General features: G+C 44.0%; 1 protein-coding gene across 12 annotated transcripts in view; it reads right to left on the reverse strand.

The window, feature by feature from the left end:
- kirrel3b (kirre like nephrin family adhesion molecule 3b) overlaps nt 1-5,439 on the reverse strand; it is a 143,095-nt gene extending 137,656 nt beyond the window's left edge. For 7 of the 12 annotated variants that reach the window (XM_079553575.1, XM_079553574.1, XM_079553572.1 and 4 more), the window contains exon 1: nt 4,934-5,438. In XM_079553575.1, the coding sequence (XP_079409701.1) occupies nt 4,934-4,976 (43 nt within the window). In that variant the 5' untranslated portion in view covers nt 4,977-5,438. Of the gene's footprint in view, nt 1-4,933 lie in introns of all 12 variants that reach the window. The other 5 variants (XM_079553573.1, XM_079553570.1, XM_079553566.1 and 2 more) reach the window with 2 other exon arrangements.
- Between the last annotated feature and the right edge of the window lie 12,053 nt (nt 5,440-17,492).

The following is a 17,492-nucleotide window of genomic DNA, read 5'->3' on the forward strand; positions in this document are numbered from 1 at the left end:
TAACTAAAGAAATGACTGTGGAACAGATTTTTTTTTTTTTTTCTTTTTCTTTGAACACACCCGAACCGAAGCTTTGTCCCTGTCAAGGAAAAAAAATACCAAAACGTTTCATCACTGTGATTCCTACAACGCACTCCCGCTGGATTCCATGTCGGTTAGCACACACCCAAAAAAAACATGGACTGTTGTTTCCCTGTGCAAATTACAAGCCACTAATCCATCCCCATAATCTGCCACAAAATAAAATCCCATAGGGGTGGCATATGCCGATTTCCAGTTCCCTCCCCCCCCAATCTGAACCTTTCCAGGACCCCAATACCTGTGTGTCGCCATATCTGTCGAGAAGAAGCCTAAAGTTACACCTCGCTATATATGGAGGAGTGCAGCTGTGAAGAGTGGTGTCTTTGCAGGTGACCTAGTGATCGTAGCAGCATCTGGTTGAATTACTTAACACTGCCGCCCAACAGACATGTAATCCGGGATAATGCCCTTTTGCTGAGTGCTCCAATCTGGATAAATTCAAGCCCCGGGGGAATGAGATCCAGCGGTATCAGAGTGTTGGAGAGACTAGAGTAAAGGGGGTGGGTGGGGGGTGAGGTAAGGCCATGGGGGTCTGATTGGTTCGGGGCTGGAGAGAGAGGGGGGACTGTTGGTGCCATAGAGCTCGATGGATAATGAAGTCGATGGTAAACAGCTTGATTTTGTTGACCGGCGAGAGAGCTTTTGGAGGGGAAAGCGGCGCATGGGGCTGTTTTTTTTTTCCAAGAAGGCGCCAAACTAATCACGGTCCCCCTCTCTCTCTCTCTCGGAGTGACCTGGATTCTGTCAGAGTGAGAGATTAAATAAGAGCGACAGCCACTGGGTGGAACTTAATGGACGCAAATGCATTGATAAAACTATGCTCTCATAGATTCTGAAACAATAAATCTTCATTCAGCTTCTTCTAATGTTCTGTGTACACTGTAATTCCAATGCAAAACAACCACGCAGAAATGAGTATAAGATAAGGTAGACCTTTACTGATTAGAGGGAACTCTAAACCGAGATGTGTTGAAAGGACGTCGAACCCGCAACCTCGCATTTCAGATCATATTTTACATTTCACTTAGATTTTCTGCCACATTCTTGGAAGCAAGATTGATTTTTAATGCTGAAGTGGCTGCCAAACAGTAGGAGTTGCAGCTGTCCAAAGTCTGCCACGGATTATTTATTCATATGTTTACTTATTACCATAAATATCCAACAGGGCGCGCGGCTCAGGGGGATTACAGTGGGCTTAATCTATCCTGGCACAGAAATGAGCAGGGGTCAAAGCAGCTGAGGTGCCTTAATCTGGATAGCCTTGATGGGGCATGCCATACAAACAAGAAAACAAACAGGTTTCCTATCACATATAGTGACATCCTCTGTCACTCGGCGTGTCATGATCCGGCCCGACATGGACTAATGCGGGTTTATTGTGAGCACACATATGGTAATGAACAAACCAGCAAGCACGAGGCAATGTCGAAAAAATAAGGGATATCACCAATCGTGTTTTCATTTTTAGTTGGAAGTGACATGTTGATGCGTACGATGTGTGTAGATTTGGTCGACATCAAATTAAATCTGAAGGTTAAATGCTCGTGTAAACTGTTTGTAGCAAAATATAAATACATGAATAATTTATTTTACAGATTCAGAATCCAGTCACAAAAGGTCAAAAGCCATTATGCTTGGCCTCAAGACAGGCAAGGCATTCCGTTTAAAACATACGCCGAAACTCTCTTTAAAAAAAAAAATGCAGTACACGAAAGGACTGAATTACTGCAGATGATTATGTCACGATGGCCCAAAGGATAGACACTGCCAACCCTTAGCATAATGAGATCGACACCTGACCCTATAAGAATTTACTGAATTCACTTCCTTCCCACAGTTTCACCCTATAATGTCTCAAGAAAAAAAAATGAATTTAAATCTTTCCAAAACATTTCACTTCACTTTGACTACTAAATCTAGTTGTTGCTTTATCTGCCTTTTTAAACATTAGTATAAAACCTCTGTGATCTCCATACATTCCGTATATTCATTCTCTCCAAAGAAATGACATTCTGCGTTTCAGACTGGGATGAATCATTTAATTATCCCACAGTTATTATAGTTATAAACCCTAAGTGTGTCATGTTAACAAAAAAAAAGCTACTCGGGATAATGAGGTGGAAAATCTTGTTTCTGACTTCCCGCGAAGTAAGCTATATTGTTTTCTCTGTTTTGCTCACACATCTCGACATGACATTGGAAAGACATTTAATTATACTTGAGTTGAGAAATATGAATCAAAGCCTGCCGCCCCATGAAAGCGGATTTGGAAATGCCTGACAGCGGTTAATAGACAGCAGTAAATGAAATAAGGATGTAAGGGTGCTAAGACATGCTTTCCAGAACTAAGAAACAGCTTAAGTCTGGGCTGCTTGGTGAATCCTCGACTTCTGACACGAGATATATATGTGTGTGCGAGGGTGGAGGGGGGTGTGGGGGGTAATGAACAGAGACTGGGGGAGGGAGAGAGCAGGAGATTTTAAGGAGATTTGGAGTCGCGTCTGATGCTGCAACGCTGCCCCTAGTGGTCAGACCGGAGTAAAACACAACGAGAGGCAGGAGGAGAGGACAAAATAAAGAAAGCAGTCTGCAAATTCATTTTATATGGCTCTATTGAGCGAAATGGCATTGAAAGGAAGGAGACGGCCCGTGGGCGCAGAGGGGTGACCATGTTGAGGGAATGCCCAGGACTTTTGCATTGACAATGTGTGATTTTCTACAGCGCATTGCTCCTTAGAGTCTGGCACATCCAGAACAAGTCTATTCTCCCCCCCTTAAAAAAAAAGAAAAAAGTCCAAGGGGACAGCCCGCTGCCTCTCTCACATCCCTCACCCCCCCTCCTCTCCCCACACACACACATGTACGCACGGGCCGAGTTTTCAATCACACCACGAGCGGGAGAGATGAGAGGCCAAAAAGATGTGCTGAAGGGACTGTTATTCAAAAAAAAGGGGGGGGGGGGGACTGCGTCGGTGCGGCTGGAATCACAAGACCACAAGCCAAGTGAAGAATGAGCAGACACTTTATAGATTAGGTGAGAGGATGTGCACAGAGATGCGTTTGGCCCGAGGTGAGTGTGTTCCGGGAGACTGTCCGGACTGAGCCACTGTCATCTGTCATTGGCTCCAGCGCTGACAGCCAAAGAAAAGGTGCCCTAGATGCGCTAACTGCACATTTAGGTCCGGAGAGCCTTTCTGAATTTAACCCTTTTCCCTCCTAATGTTGGCTTGACTCTTCTGGCGTGTTTCCTTTACATGTATTCATTTCCACGGACACAGTAATTGCTTCCATCACCCACATGGCAGAATAAACTTCAATACATCTTCTATAATGGAAAACCAGATTGTTTTCTATTTATAGCTCCCCTCCTCACACAATCGAGTTATGATTCACTTGTTGGTTTTTAGCTTGTTAAGTATATAGCACTTTAAATAACAATGTGTCAAAATAGCAGACAAAGTTATTGCCAATCATCCCCTCTCCCGCCACGATATTCAGCATCGCTTCCACAGTGCAAAAAAAAAAGTGTTTTTCCCCTCGTACTGTGAAGCCCTTGTTTTTCTGTCTAACTTTAAGTGCGATGGTCGATGCTTCCCCTCTGTCCGACGTTCATAAAAACAAGATTGTTTTGTGGACTTTTTGCTGACACCGCCTCGGCACATAAACAGAGCCGTAATTTGTACAACAGTGAGATTCGGCGGAGCACTTTGGTCCCCTGAGATTTTGCACAGTGTTGTTATCGTCTGTTTACCTGGCTGGGCTGGCAGTTTTTTGTTGGGACGTAAGCAGGTAAGCTGAAAATCCCAACATAATTGTCTCATTTAAGCCCAGGAACTGAGGAGAGATGAGGATGTTATTATCAACAGCTCCAACTATATTAAAGGTAATTTCAAGCGGGATGCATATCGGGGGTGTTTTGAGGTACAGGGGGGGATCTTTGAGCAAATAAGTGTGCATGTGTGTGTGTGTGTGTGTGTGTGTGTGTGTGTGTGTGTGTCTATTTAAAGGAAACATCTATACCTCAGACTGGGTAGCAACGACATACAGCTTAGTATCGGCATGCATCGACATCCGCTCGGTCAGACCCCGGTCCAGCGTGACAGGGTTCAGACTTATTAACCCCGGGGTGTCTGTGCACTCTGACCTGAGGACACATAAAGCAAGGACGCAGGCCTATTGTGCACTTGCAAATGAACCGGCCACTGCGTGTGAATGAACTTTCTGTGCGCGCAAACAGCTCCAGAGGCTACATTGATGACAAGATTTCCTGTTTTAGCGAGACAACCCCGGGGGGGAAAGCAGCTGACACCTCCTATTTTGATCCACAAATGAATCTATCTTTCGACGTACAGCGTAGCAAGAAAAGCGCTTCGAAACAAACCAGCAGTGAAGCCTTGGATGTCAGCCTGGATGCTGCATTGAGTCAGTTGGGAAGCGGCTGTCGGTTTCAAAACAAAGTGACTCTGGACTGAACGCTTGACTGACCCGGTCTGGGCTTAGCCTCGGCTTTGTTTCTGTGCCACAGAGTGTGACGGGAATATAAAAAAGCAGCACTGAGAAAGTATTTAACTAAGAAAACAACATATTAAAGGATCAGGGCTGAAACCAGCTCGCTTGAAGGCAGTTGCTCGGACTTTGCTTTACATAATCCATCTGGAGGCACAATGTTTAAAGGCAAAAAAAGGGTTGTGCGTTAAAACCACGATGATGACAACACCACAGCGGGAGACGCGTGAGGCAAACACATGACAGCGGAGACTTGAGCGCCGGTAACAGCCACCAAAGTCCGAGAGCGCGGACGGGATGAATGAATGAGTGAAGTTTATCGTGGGGAAAGAAAAAAAAAACTTACCATGTCCGGAGATCCAGAGGAACAGGAGCACCCGGGGGAGCATGGCTGAGCACGGGGTGGGTGCTCGGACACTCTTGATGATGGAGGAGGAGGAGGAGGTGGTGGGGGCACAACCTCGGCAAAAAAAAAAACAGTGGGAGCGAGTGTGAACGCGAAGTTGGCAGCGCACGGGAGAGGACACAGTTGCGTCTCTGTGCCGCGCTGGGGAAAGGATGGAGCCGACGTCTTCAATCTCAATCAGTGAAGTCTTTTTCTAGCAGAGGTTAAAAAAAAAAAAAAGCTTGTACACTCTTCTGTCCTGGGTTGGGGTGGGTGAGGGGAGGGGTGGTCGTATAGGCTGATGCCGGTTTTTCGGGCAGTTGCGCCTCTTCTCGCGTCTCGCCTCTTGTTGATGTGTGTAGACTTTGAGTGCCGACTCGGAGCGTTCACATGCCGCCTGCTCCCTCTCTCTCTCTCTCTCTCTCTCTCTCTCTCTCTCTCTCTCTCTCTCTCGCGAGTACCGCTTCTCGACTGCCATCCATTCCCAGCCTCTACCCCCTCCCTCCTCTCCTCTCCTCTCTCCCTCTCGCTCCACCACTCACTCAGCAGACACACACACACATTCTCCTCCCTCCCTCCCTCCTCTCTCCATCTCTCCCTGTGTGCGCTGCCTGCCTGCCTGTCTGGGTGGCTGTGACTGACTGTGATCCTGGAGGGGAGGGGGGGGAGAGGGGGGTGGTGTTTGGCTGAAGCGGTCCTCGGTCCTCTCGCCATGGGAACCAAGGGTGCCATGGGAAGATTAAAAAAAAAAAAAAAAAAAGGGCACTAATTAGAATGAGAATAGGAGGGGACTTGGCCACAAATAACAAACACAAAACAAAAAAACTTACTTACGCCCCCTTCATCTCCCTCCCTTCCCCTCGACCCCTGCCATCCCACTTTTTTGTTTTGGTTTTGTTCATAGGTTCTTAGGAGACCCCGGAATTTTTGTCTAATCGGTCCCTCATTTGCATTCAAAACCACCGCGGCCGCTTTAGTATTCATTAGCACCAATAAGGAAAGATTGGGAGTCGCTCACAAGCGAGGCAGCCAGTCACTGATGATGTACAACGTCGTGAAATGCCTAACAGGTTATGAGTGGTAAATATTTAAAAGGGGGCATTTCCTTCGACTATTAACTCCAGGGCCAGAGTAAGGTCAGTGCATTATGGAGTGCTCTAAAAAACCCTTTTATGACTTCTATCATTAAAACATAAGCAGGCCAGTTCATGGACTGTGTTTTTCCCCCTTATCAGCCCTCTGCAATGCAAGCAAAGTTATTGTATTGTAAAAAAAAAAAAAAAATAGAAACGTACTGTAGGTTCAGAAAGGATTTATACCTCTCAAATGAAGCCCATATTATTCTGTTGAAGTGTGATACCCTATGATAACGATAACCTTAACTCTAAAAACAGAATGAAAGTGCACTCGGGCTTGTATAGAAGCTGTGCCTTTCTTTATCAAGAGCAATGGATGGTACTCAAACTTACATTTTACAAAAGCAACACAAAGATGGTTGTTTATTTTTTTGTTCAAATACTGTTATTTAAATATATTGGGTCTGATTCAGCAGACTGCAATGTAATAATGTTTGCACATAGAAGTAATCAAAAACTATAAACCCATTCCCCTTGATTGTATTACGAGAGCTTGACATACCAACTATATCAGCTGGCAGCATGGAGCAGCATAACAACAGTTATGTGCTTGTTCCAGCTGAGCGCTCCCATTGACAGACAGCACTGGCTATGAGGGCACAGTGTACTTGATAATAATCTAATCCTTGTCTTTGACCTCATAATCCAATCAAAAGACCAGTATATGGCAGGTGGTCTTTTCATCAGAGCAACTGACAGGCTCAAAATCATCCCCACTGGGGCCCAGAGCGGTAGATAACAGATTTGAATTGTGCCTCAAAACAAAAATATCCTCATGAGCATTAAGCGCCAAGGGTAAATTTATGAAGGCAAAGTTATTTATTTCTTCATTCATTGTAGGGGTTCATTAAGAAGGACGTATTATGCTTTTTGCAGATATTTGATAATAAAATCAAACACATCATCTAAAAGAAAATATCCCGTAGTTTCACTTCCTGATGCTCTGAGCCAGCTAGTAAGCCCTTCCCGACCCCCAATATCTCCTCTTGCTCCCCTTCACTGTGCAACTGTTGGCAAAAATAGGGAAAAAATACACCACTGCTGTGAAGCTGTGGCGAGTGTTTTTATTTTGTGACAAAAGGATTAAAGCTACTCTAAGCAATCCCATTTTGCCGGATCGGCATGGTTGCATCCCCACATTGCGGCGCTAGATGCGCCACTGTCGCAAACAGTGAGGCAACTTTGTACCACAGAAGGAAGCACCCCCCTCACCTCGCAGCACATCCCCCACCACACGCCTCACCCTCACCTTCCCCTCACCATGTTAACACAAACAGTTAGCGGCTAACACAGAGTTTAGCATTGCGATAAAAGTTTACAAAAAGATCGGGAACTGACGGACCTGCTCTGATGCAGCCGAAATCCTCATGAAATGTCTGTTTGTTTAATAATCCAATATCTACAGGGAGCCGTCAGACCTTTTTCCTCCTTATCATCACAAAGCAAAGCAGCACCGGAGGCTGAGGTGTTCAAGGGTTGTGGGGAAAAAAAGCTCTGCACTGTAAACTTAGTTCTAAATGGAAGTATTATGTTCTAAATGACAAAAAAAAAAGAGTCTAAGTTGAAAGTTGCAGTTAAGCAAATAAATAAAGTCTCAAAATGTTTACTTTTCTACTTTTGCTTATTTATGCTGATAAATGTGTGTTGCACACAAGATTAATCAGATTTCCATATCTCACTGAATGCAATCAGACCAGCGTGTGGTCTATGGTGCAACCAGGTGAGGGAGGGAGGGTGGTCAGATCAGGGTTCACTACTGACACCTACTGACAAAAAAAAATAAAAAAGACACAGCTTAGTGCAGCTTTAAGCTTAGCAAGAGATCGAGAGGTGAGGAAAGCAATTCTTGGATACAAATGACCTCAGGAGGAACTTTCTGGGAGCTGTGGCTGAACACTGGGCTCACATTGAATCCACTTAAGGTCCGGTACGGCCTCCGCTAACTTAGAAAGTCATTAAAACCAATGTTGCTCACTCACACTGCTCTGCGAAGTCCAGGTCCGGTTACCGAAGCTGTCCGGCGCCAACAGAAAGAATCCGCAAGAAGTCTATCTTTGCTGGAGCCCGGAGCACTCCGGATCAAGCTGACGGAAGAAACACGAGCCATACAGGAAGTCGGGTCCATGAGGAAAGAAGACCCAGTGTATTTCAAAATAAAATCTGGGTGCTCACAACTTATCTGGTTTCAATTACCACCTATACACGAGCGTAATGTCAGAAATGTAAACATTTATCCATTACCGGTGACACAGGGGCACCAGTGTGTTGCAAAGCATCCACTTCACTGTGGAGAGTCGTTGTACCGGCAAATACGGCTTTTGTTTACAAAACCTACGTATACGCGGCTACTTATCACGTGAATTCACACCAAGAGGGTGAACCCAGGCGCACTTCTATTCTCACGAGTGCCTTTCCTGTGCCTTGCGCAGCGTCTGGCGCCACACAGTCATTCGGACTCACTGTGAGTGGTAGTTTGGGGCAAACCAGGACTGGATCAGGACCGAACCCGGACCAGAGTCAATGTGAGCCGGGGGTAAAAGTTGCTACTGGGGAAGATCTAAAGATTACTCAAAGGTGCTGAAAGTGGCTGGAAACACAACTCCAGATATGTTCTTGATGAGAGAACGGCAATGTGGTAAGATAATACACGCCTAAAAGGTTTGGGGCCAGATCTTGTGGCGGCGCACGGGGCGGCGCAGGCCCTTGGCGAATTATTTTCCGAGTGGCGGAGCTATATGTGCCATTCGCCTCCGCCACCTGTGAGGGGGCGTCACAAGAGGAGGTGACTGCACTGATGGAAACACCGCTGACATTCACTTCCTCGTTTACAGTGCGCTGTCTTGCCTTCTTTCTTAAGCCTTAGGCTCTCACAGGTCAAACTAAAAACTTTATTTACCCCATCGTGAGCTAAACGATGTTCACGTCTCGAGAGAAAAAGAGCTACAGCGTCCGCTGTGGCGCGGATCGGCCCGCGCTTGGCGTGAACGCGAAGCAAAACAAAAGCACATGTTCACCCCCCGCTCCTACACAACCACTCTCCTGGACGCGGAGTCGATCTGGTTGGACGAAAATGTGTGTCTCCACCCACTTAAATGCGCTATGTCTGGAGTGGCAAGATCACAAAGTGCACTCCTACTGAGCGCAAAATGTCACGCTATCGCCTGCGTTTTGAGACACAAGATCAGGCCCTTGGTGTTCTAGTGCAAACAAACCATCTGTGCGGATTCAGTTGAGTTTTATTATAATCAGAATCAAACAACGCCAGATTTGAACCCGGGAAAATAGCATTTTCCAAGTAAAACCCTCCCTCATCTCGATCCATCCTGTTTTCAAGAGCATAACAGTTGACATTTTGAACCAATTCAAAAAGGCACAACAAGCACGTGAAAAGATGACATTGCTCTCGCTGTATCCAGACCAAGTGTGCTTGTGCTGAAGAGACAAATAAAACGCTGCAAGTGTAAAGTGCTCTCTTAAACTTATAGTGCACCCACAGGGAGCATAATGATAAACAACTCAGACAATGGAGAGGCGCTTTCACTTTAAGAGACCGTTGACACAGAGAGCAACCAGTCAGAAGACACACGATTAGCCACAAATGTAAAAGAGGGAAAAATAAAGAAATGCCAAACAGGCGCACATGTATGTCAGGCGAGAGAGACTCACACACTGGCTGGTTATCTGGTGGTTGGCTGGGTACAAATGACTTTTTCTTATGTGCATGGAACACTGAAGCATTTGATAAGGCTAAGAAAAAAATGATAATAATAATGCATTGGTCTTATAAAACACTTTTCCAGATCCTCAAAGACAATTCTGTGCATTATACATTCACTTCAAACTCGGCGCAGGTAGCCACATATAGCTACCCTGGGATAGACAGACGGAGCGCTTCCAATCTGCGCCATCGGCCCCTCCAACCACTCACTCACACACACACTACATTTATATACCTTGTTCCAAATTATTACGCAAATTACATTTTTCTCTGATTTTCTAAACTGTCAACTCAAATGACAGTCAGCATAATTTTCAAGTCTTTCACTGGTAGAGGACCTCCATACTGACGTCACAGCCTTCTTGGGACATGGTACCCATTCAACAACCATCTACTACTCCATTGATTTGACCATCCAGGGTTACACAGCACTCATCAGTGAACAAGACTGTTTGAAAATGAATCTTCATGTATTTCTGTGCCACTGCAGCCGTTTCTGTTCATGAGCATTCATTTAACAGTTTAAGGGAGGCCAGTTAGAAGGTTTATGCACAACTGCAAGCCTCATCTTGATTTTCGGGAGACTCCAGAGGCACCAGCAGCTTCAAATACCTGTTTATTGCTTTGTAGCAGCTGTTCTATTCATCTGATGTATTTTTCTGGCAGAAACCGTTCAATATTGTGCCTTTATCTGCACAAACCCGAGTGTGTTCATGTTCGATGATTACGCTTAATCTTTCATGAAATATCGAAGGTTTTCATACCTAGACCAATGCATTCAACTCTTCCATGCTTTTCATGAGCAGAGAGATCCTTTTTCTTTCCCATATTGCTTGAAAATGAACGTAGTTTTTCCCTTAACTGGGCTTAACCGGACAATTACTCTTCTTAGGTCTCTGAGATTGATGCCAGTGATTCAAAGAGCCCTGAGACACAATAAAATCATTGAAAAACTTTTTTTTTTTTTAACCTTTTTGACACTGAAATACAATTTGCATAATAATTTGGAACACAGTGTAGTTGAAACTTTTGGTCGTACGGAAAGGGCGGAGCAGAGCCTGGCGGTTCTGCTACTGACTCAGAGAAAAACACCGCTCGCCAAGACATCGCTTGCCATGAAAGTATTCTGCTCCTTCTGCTAAGTCTTTTTTTTAATTCACTCTTGTTTGGAGGCTGAGAAATGCACAAGAATTCCACTGAGATCATGCTGCTGTGTCCATGTAAACAGCAAAACTGTACATTCTTTTGCATAATGAAACAAAAACAATATTCAGAATAACCACTCATTGCAGATTGTACAGTATTGGGAATAAGAGTGTTTTGCATCAGGTGTCTGAAGCCCTGTTACCAGTGTGCAGTCCCCATGTCGTTCTCAGGTGATGGACAGCCCTTGTTTTTTGAGCTAAATAGAAAGTGACATGTCAGTTTTATTTCTCATGGGTCTCTGTCACTGAGATTTCTGCGAAGCCGGCGACTCGGCTGTTTGTGGAGGTATGTATTTCCTGCTGTGTGCGTCCGCTGGTGTGTGGTATAATCAATTTGTTTTCTGAAATCAGTAAATCAGCCCGTTGTCTTTCATAGAGGGGCCTTCGCTCAATCTTTGTCAGTCAGCCCCCGGAGACGGCACATCTCTGAGGCTGCGTTCATCAGATTCCCAGTCCAATCAACTCAGTAAATGGTCGGTGCAGGGTCTAAATGAAAGGAATTAAACACTAAGGCGAGGTCTGAGATGGAAATTGGAAAATTCTCAACGCCTCATTTTTGCACAGACCTTTCTCCAATCTGCGCATTATTTCACTGGCGGATTAGTTTACATTTGTCAGGATAAAAGCTGGCATTTGAAGAAAAACAGTCTGAATGTTGTGTTTGTCTATTTAAATCAGTGATATGAGGGCTGTGTAAATGTGTTCATTCACAAAGTTTGAGGTAAATGTGTCCTCTGCTTGTGATCCACCCATTTGAAAAAAAAAAGGTTTGCGCTCAAGAGTACAGGGGGATTAGCCTGTTGTGCATGCTATAGGTTGATAGGATAAAACGTTTCTGAGTTACAGGACTCACTAAATGTCCCGTGCTCATTTTAGTGTCCTGACTGATGCACCTTGTTTTATCGACTAACCACGCTGCTTTGATTATCTTTCATTATTTGAGCATTTTTAAAGAAAGAAAAGCATCGTGTCTAATGTGTTCCGGCTCAGTTCCACAGAGGCGAGAGCCAGTGTTTAGCAGCGAGTCTCACTCTGACTAGTAAGTGCTGCTAAAACACCAGTAATCACCTGGGGAGAGAAACTAAATCTAACAGCAACAGTGACAGACACAACCACTAATGCACACTTAAACCGGAAATGTTCGTGAAAACACTTGAAAACACTTAATTATTTCCCGTTCCAACCCACCTGCCATTTCTAAACACTAAAACACAGGAAGTCTTATTTAATCTTGTTAATCTTATTTCATTGTTTTAATTATTTGTGGTAGTTGTAGTAAAGGCTCCCATCCATGATGTATTTGCCTACAAATTTGAATTTGATTTCCATTGGTCCATGTGAGTCTGCATGCACATCATATGGAAAGTAGCTTAAAGATTTGTTTGCTGTTTTTGAGCGCACTCACACTGATCAGCATCCTGCACCTTAAGAAAGCTGGTCAAGGGTCACTGAGCTTTGCATTACTTTAACCTGCTGCTCCCTCCTGAATATAGGGAAATGTCTGCATGTAGTTTTACATCTGAAAGATCAACTATCGACAGTCCATGCATGCATTAGCCTCGCTGGTTGTTTGCTGACACAGGGAGTCTGAAAGAAAGCATGTTACGGATATGCCCTTAGGCATGTCTTTGTTGAAGATCTTTGTTATTCTGTATGTTACTAAGTAGGGACTCTGAACATGTGAGCGTTATGTAAACTGTATCAAGCAAAACATGATAAGCAAGGCCATAATATGGACCACATCTGTTAATATATCCAATACAAAATAAACTTTTTTAGGTCATTTTAGGTCATTACCAAACGTTGTGTTCAGGTCATTCAATCCTTATTCAGCCATGTCTACTGTCCCGAAAACATTGTCACATAGGTTTGGATAATTTCTTTTGACAGTTGTATTGGCTTGGGTAGTGCAGCTTTATCAACGGTGTGCTATTTCTTTTCTTTATATTATTCTTTATAAATTTTCTTTTACAAGCCCACCCAATGGAAAAATACTCAACTGTTGTATAGTTTAAAAATATATTCAGTTTCAATACTGATATTTTCTTATCACATCACATCAGTGTATCCACTTAGCCAAGACTGCGTAAGGCATCCATTTATTAACTCATGCATGTTCAAAATCAATGAAACGACACTGTCTGTTAATGAAGGCAGACACAATGGTGGATCACATTCCAGCTGGCTTCCCGGGGAGCGCAGGTCCATTTGTGAGAGTGTGAACAGCTCTCAGTGGATGTGTCCAATTAACACCAGCCACCGCACATCGTTACACACACACCTCCGAGGTGGCCATCTGACGCACCTCTGCACGGATTACGGAGTATGAAAGAAATACATATTCATATGATTTAATAAGGATGATTATTGGTCAAAGCAGAGGGTCAATCCTGCCAAAGATCAAGTTTCGTCAGAGAGGAAAGGCCATCAGTGTAAAGCATAAAACATAAAAGGGCTGGGGGAGTCTTTTGTACTACAGCCACCCCAATCGGACAGCGACTTTTGTACAATATTTTGAACAAGTCTTGGTAGAGAGAGTACTGTTTGCACTGCTCGATGTCACTGGGTTTTGTCTACAGCGTGACGTCTTCAAACTTACCTTTCTTTTTATCGGAGATGATGATTTTTGATGGTGTGGATAATCACGTTTGGAGAAAAGAGGCTTTGCGCAGCCAAAGGTTCCTGGCAGGTGGAGATAATCCCGTTAGAGATGGTGTCTTTGTTAAACCTTAACGCCATTTTTTTCCACTAAATCGACTTTGTTTGTATAGCTTCCCAGTCGAGATTTCTCCTTCCATTCATTTAAATATAATGCTTTCTCTGACAGAAAATGAAAAATCGAGGCCTGCCATGGAACGCACCAGGAAAATGCAATCACTTTGAATATCGAGGGCAGTGTTTATGTGAAGGAATCAGAGGTGCCAAAATGTCATACTGCAGTTTGCTTTCTGCTTGGTGGTTTTCTTCCATGAGGCGCGTTTGCTCCAGATTTGTGCTCCATCAACACCCTAGTTCTGGAGAAGAGTCTCGCCATTTCAAAATGGAGTGCTCAACCTTATGTTGTTCCAAGGAAGGTTAAAATAGAATATGCAGGTTTGGCAGCTTTGTGACAGCTTAAAATAAGAGTGGCTTTTTTCCTTTTACACATGCTTTTAGGAAATGATCAATGGCCATATCTTTGTTTCTCATGCTTATGACTTATTCAAATGAATTATATTCCTCTCTCGCCACAAAGCAGACACTTAAGCTCTGAGTGACACTTCAATTAGCCTCTCGTCCTCCAGTGCTAATAATCAGATCGCGAGCCGTGTAAAGGACACGGCAGGCCATTAAAATACCCTCAAATACTCACTAGATTTACTGCGGGCTGCAGATTTCTGTATTTGCAGATATGAGCAGCAGACACTTTCCTTGCCTGGGATGAAATAAAAGCGATCTTGGAGTAATTGCTGAGGAAACTGATTTGCCGATGTCGGAAACACTTTGTGCTCCCTCTAATTTTGTTTAGCTTTCGACAATTGCCAGAAGGCCTGTCACAGGGGCCCTCATCGCTCCACTCAGGGCTCTTTAGTGTCCTGCTGCACAGCCTCTATATCCACCAGACTCCGGGGCAATCAGACAAGGGCGCATTTGTTAACATCATGTGGCATTAGTAATGGAAAATGTGCATGCTAAAACCAGGATATTTGCATTGTACAGATAAAATAATATTGCTGCATAAAGGATTAATGTTGCCAAAATAGTACGTTATATATCTTGGTCTGGATAAAGCGACAGCATGTTACACACAGACTAAAGCTCTGCAGGTTATACTTAATCTCTGTTACAAGGGTTAAATCCTGGTGAAGCGGCCAGTGCTTCCTTATCCATCACAAATCTCCAATGTCAGCTTGACAAATCACATGTTTAATCATTGCGGTTAAATGATGGTTGTTAATTTGCAACTGCTTTGCCAGGCCAAGAGACCTTTTGAACACACTACTACAGCTATGGACACTAATAAATATAAAGGTTCAGTAACAATGCATAGCGGGCCTTTTGTTTAATGCAATATCCTATTCTTCATTGTGACTCTGATTGACAGAACTGGGGTGTGTTTGATTACGCATTTGCACAGCCCCCCTTTATCACATTTTGTGTTAACTGTTCCAAAGCAGAACTCCTGAATAAAAAAGATTGTTATTAGCTAAAAATGAATGAAATGTGAATAATTAACACTGTTGTGGACCCTGCATGTCATCTGCCCAACACTTTTTACATAAGCGCTTCCATCTAGTGTGAAGCTTCACATTTTGCGAGAAAACAAATGAAACATTAATATTTTATAACGCTGCATGCTTATCCATGATGTTTAACGACACCAAGGAAAACAATGATCAATGATATTAAAATCACCAATTGTTTTCCGCGCGTTTTAATGCTTGTTGGATGTTGCTTCTTGATGCATCCGGGCCGATGCGCAGAAGCAGCAGATAATGAGGCCTATTAACCCGCATCCTGATGAGGCTGGGGTTGTTATAAAGTATAATAATTGCGTGAGTTGTTTGTTATATTTTGTGATTTTTGTTATTGATCCTTGGCACATGCCATTTGAACAGGTAGAATTTTTCTTCTCCTTTTCTTTTTCTCGATTCATATCTTTTAGTACTCAAAACTGAAAGATTTTATTTTCTAGAACTCTTTGTTAATTCACTGGTGTAAATATCTATGATGATTAAAAATCACTGTGGAAACCCCGTAGGCTAATTGTTTGACAAACTTGAGCCTACAGTGGCGAAAAAGTAAGTACACCGCTTGGAATTTCTCACATTTCTGCCACATCTTCATCCAAATGACAGGAATGATAAAACAGTGTCTGCTTTAACTAATACCACCCAAACATTTACATCATATTTGATCATATTTGTAATGGCCATAACACGTTAGCAATCACAGGACAGCGTGGAATAAGTAAGTACACCGCCTGAATCTCACTGAACTGCTAGCCTGGCATCCAGACTAATCTCCGATGTTTATTAATTAATAAACAGGAGACTAGTCTGGCGACCCTGTCGTAGAAAAGCTACTGCTTGAGGCGGGACTAATGTGGGACAACCGAAGCGCATAGCAGCCAATGAGAACATAGCGGATGTGACGACAGAAACAGTCACAAGAAAGTTGTAGTCATTCGGACATTAATAATGGCGCTCCCTGCCACACAGAGTTCAGTAAATGACTTCTGTCAGCGCACACCACACGACTTTTATGCCCGATTTCGCTCTTCTCAGTTGTGTCGAGTCTTCTCGAGTCGCGTCTAGTCGAAGGCAGTCACACAGAGTCGGGTCGTGTAGTTTGGGGGGGTCACGACTGGACTGTTCAAATCGTGTAGTGTGGGCGGTAGAAAGACGTGACTAGACTTCAGTCGTAGGTAATCAAACATGTTTGATTTTTAAGCCCGATTTTGGACGCACGGGAGAAACGTGGGTGATTTTACCCCGAATGTGAATGACAGAGTGATATAAAGACAGAAAAATACCGCCGCGCCTCCTTTTTTACTTCTCTGTTAAACCAGCGGCACAAACAACTCATTTCATGGCCACAGCCCCACCCACGAAACAGCACAACTTTATATCACCAAAAGTTCACGACAACCACCCTTTCCAGCTACATTTCAACCACGAACAGAGTTTAGCGGCACTTACTGTGTTTGGAGACGAACTGTTTAGCTTCACCTCCCCGCTTTCTCCTCCGTCTCCTCCGTTATCTCCTCCATCCTGAGATTGACGCCCGTCTCCTTTTCTTATTAAATCCACTGAAATACGTCCCGCTTCTTCCTCTCGCCAACTTTTATCTCCATTTGACAGGCCAAGTTGAAGGCTTCGTAGTAGCGTTAGCCTAGCGCTGCAGTGTAGTGACATTGTTGACACCGTTGACCAATCGGTACCCGCACACGTTATCCCACGCTCACAAACACAGACCTATCTTTGCGGATTTGGGGTCAGTTTTCGAAGCCGTAGAGAGGACAGACAGTGTTATAAAACATCAGCTGTTTGTCAGAATCGTGTAGTGTGTTCGCTCTTACGATTCTCTGTCGCTAAGTGTGAACCCCAGACGTTCGAAAATCGCACTGAATCCAGTCGTGTAGTGTGGACCCCCCATTCTATATAAAATCGTTTACGACTGGAAAAGTCGTGTAGTGTGTGCTGACCTTAATGTCAGAAAAACTTAAGAATACAAGCATACCGGAGCATAACGTGAAGTCGTTGCTTGTGTTGAAAAACTACAAAACAAAGGCGCAACAACGTGACGCCCGTTCAGGGAGCTGCTCTGATTGGTCGGTCGGCTCCATATCGCTGCGTCACTTCCTTTGAAAGCGCGCAATGGAGCGTTGCCAGACCCTCTTCTGTAAAGAAGCGGGGTCTGGTTGGCGAGACTACTGAACTGCAGCAGTTTTGTAAAGAGGAATGGTCCAAGATTCATCA

Source organism: Gobius niger (genome assembly GCF_951799975.1).
Source record: "Gobius niger genome assembly, chromosome: 1".
Lineage (NCBI taxonomy): Eukaryota > Metazoa > Chordata > Actinopteri > Gobiiformes > Gobiidae > Gobius > Gobius niger.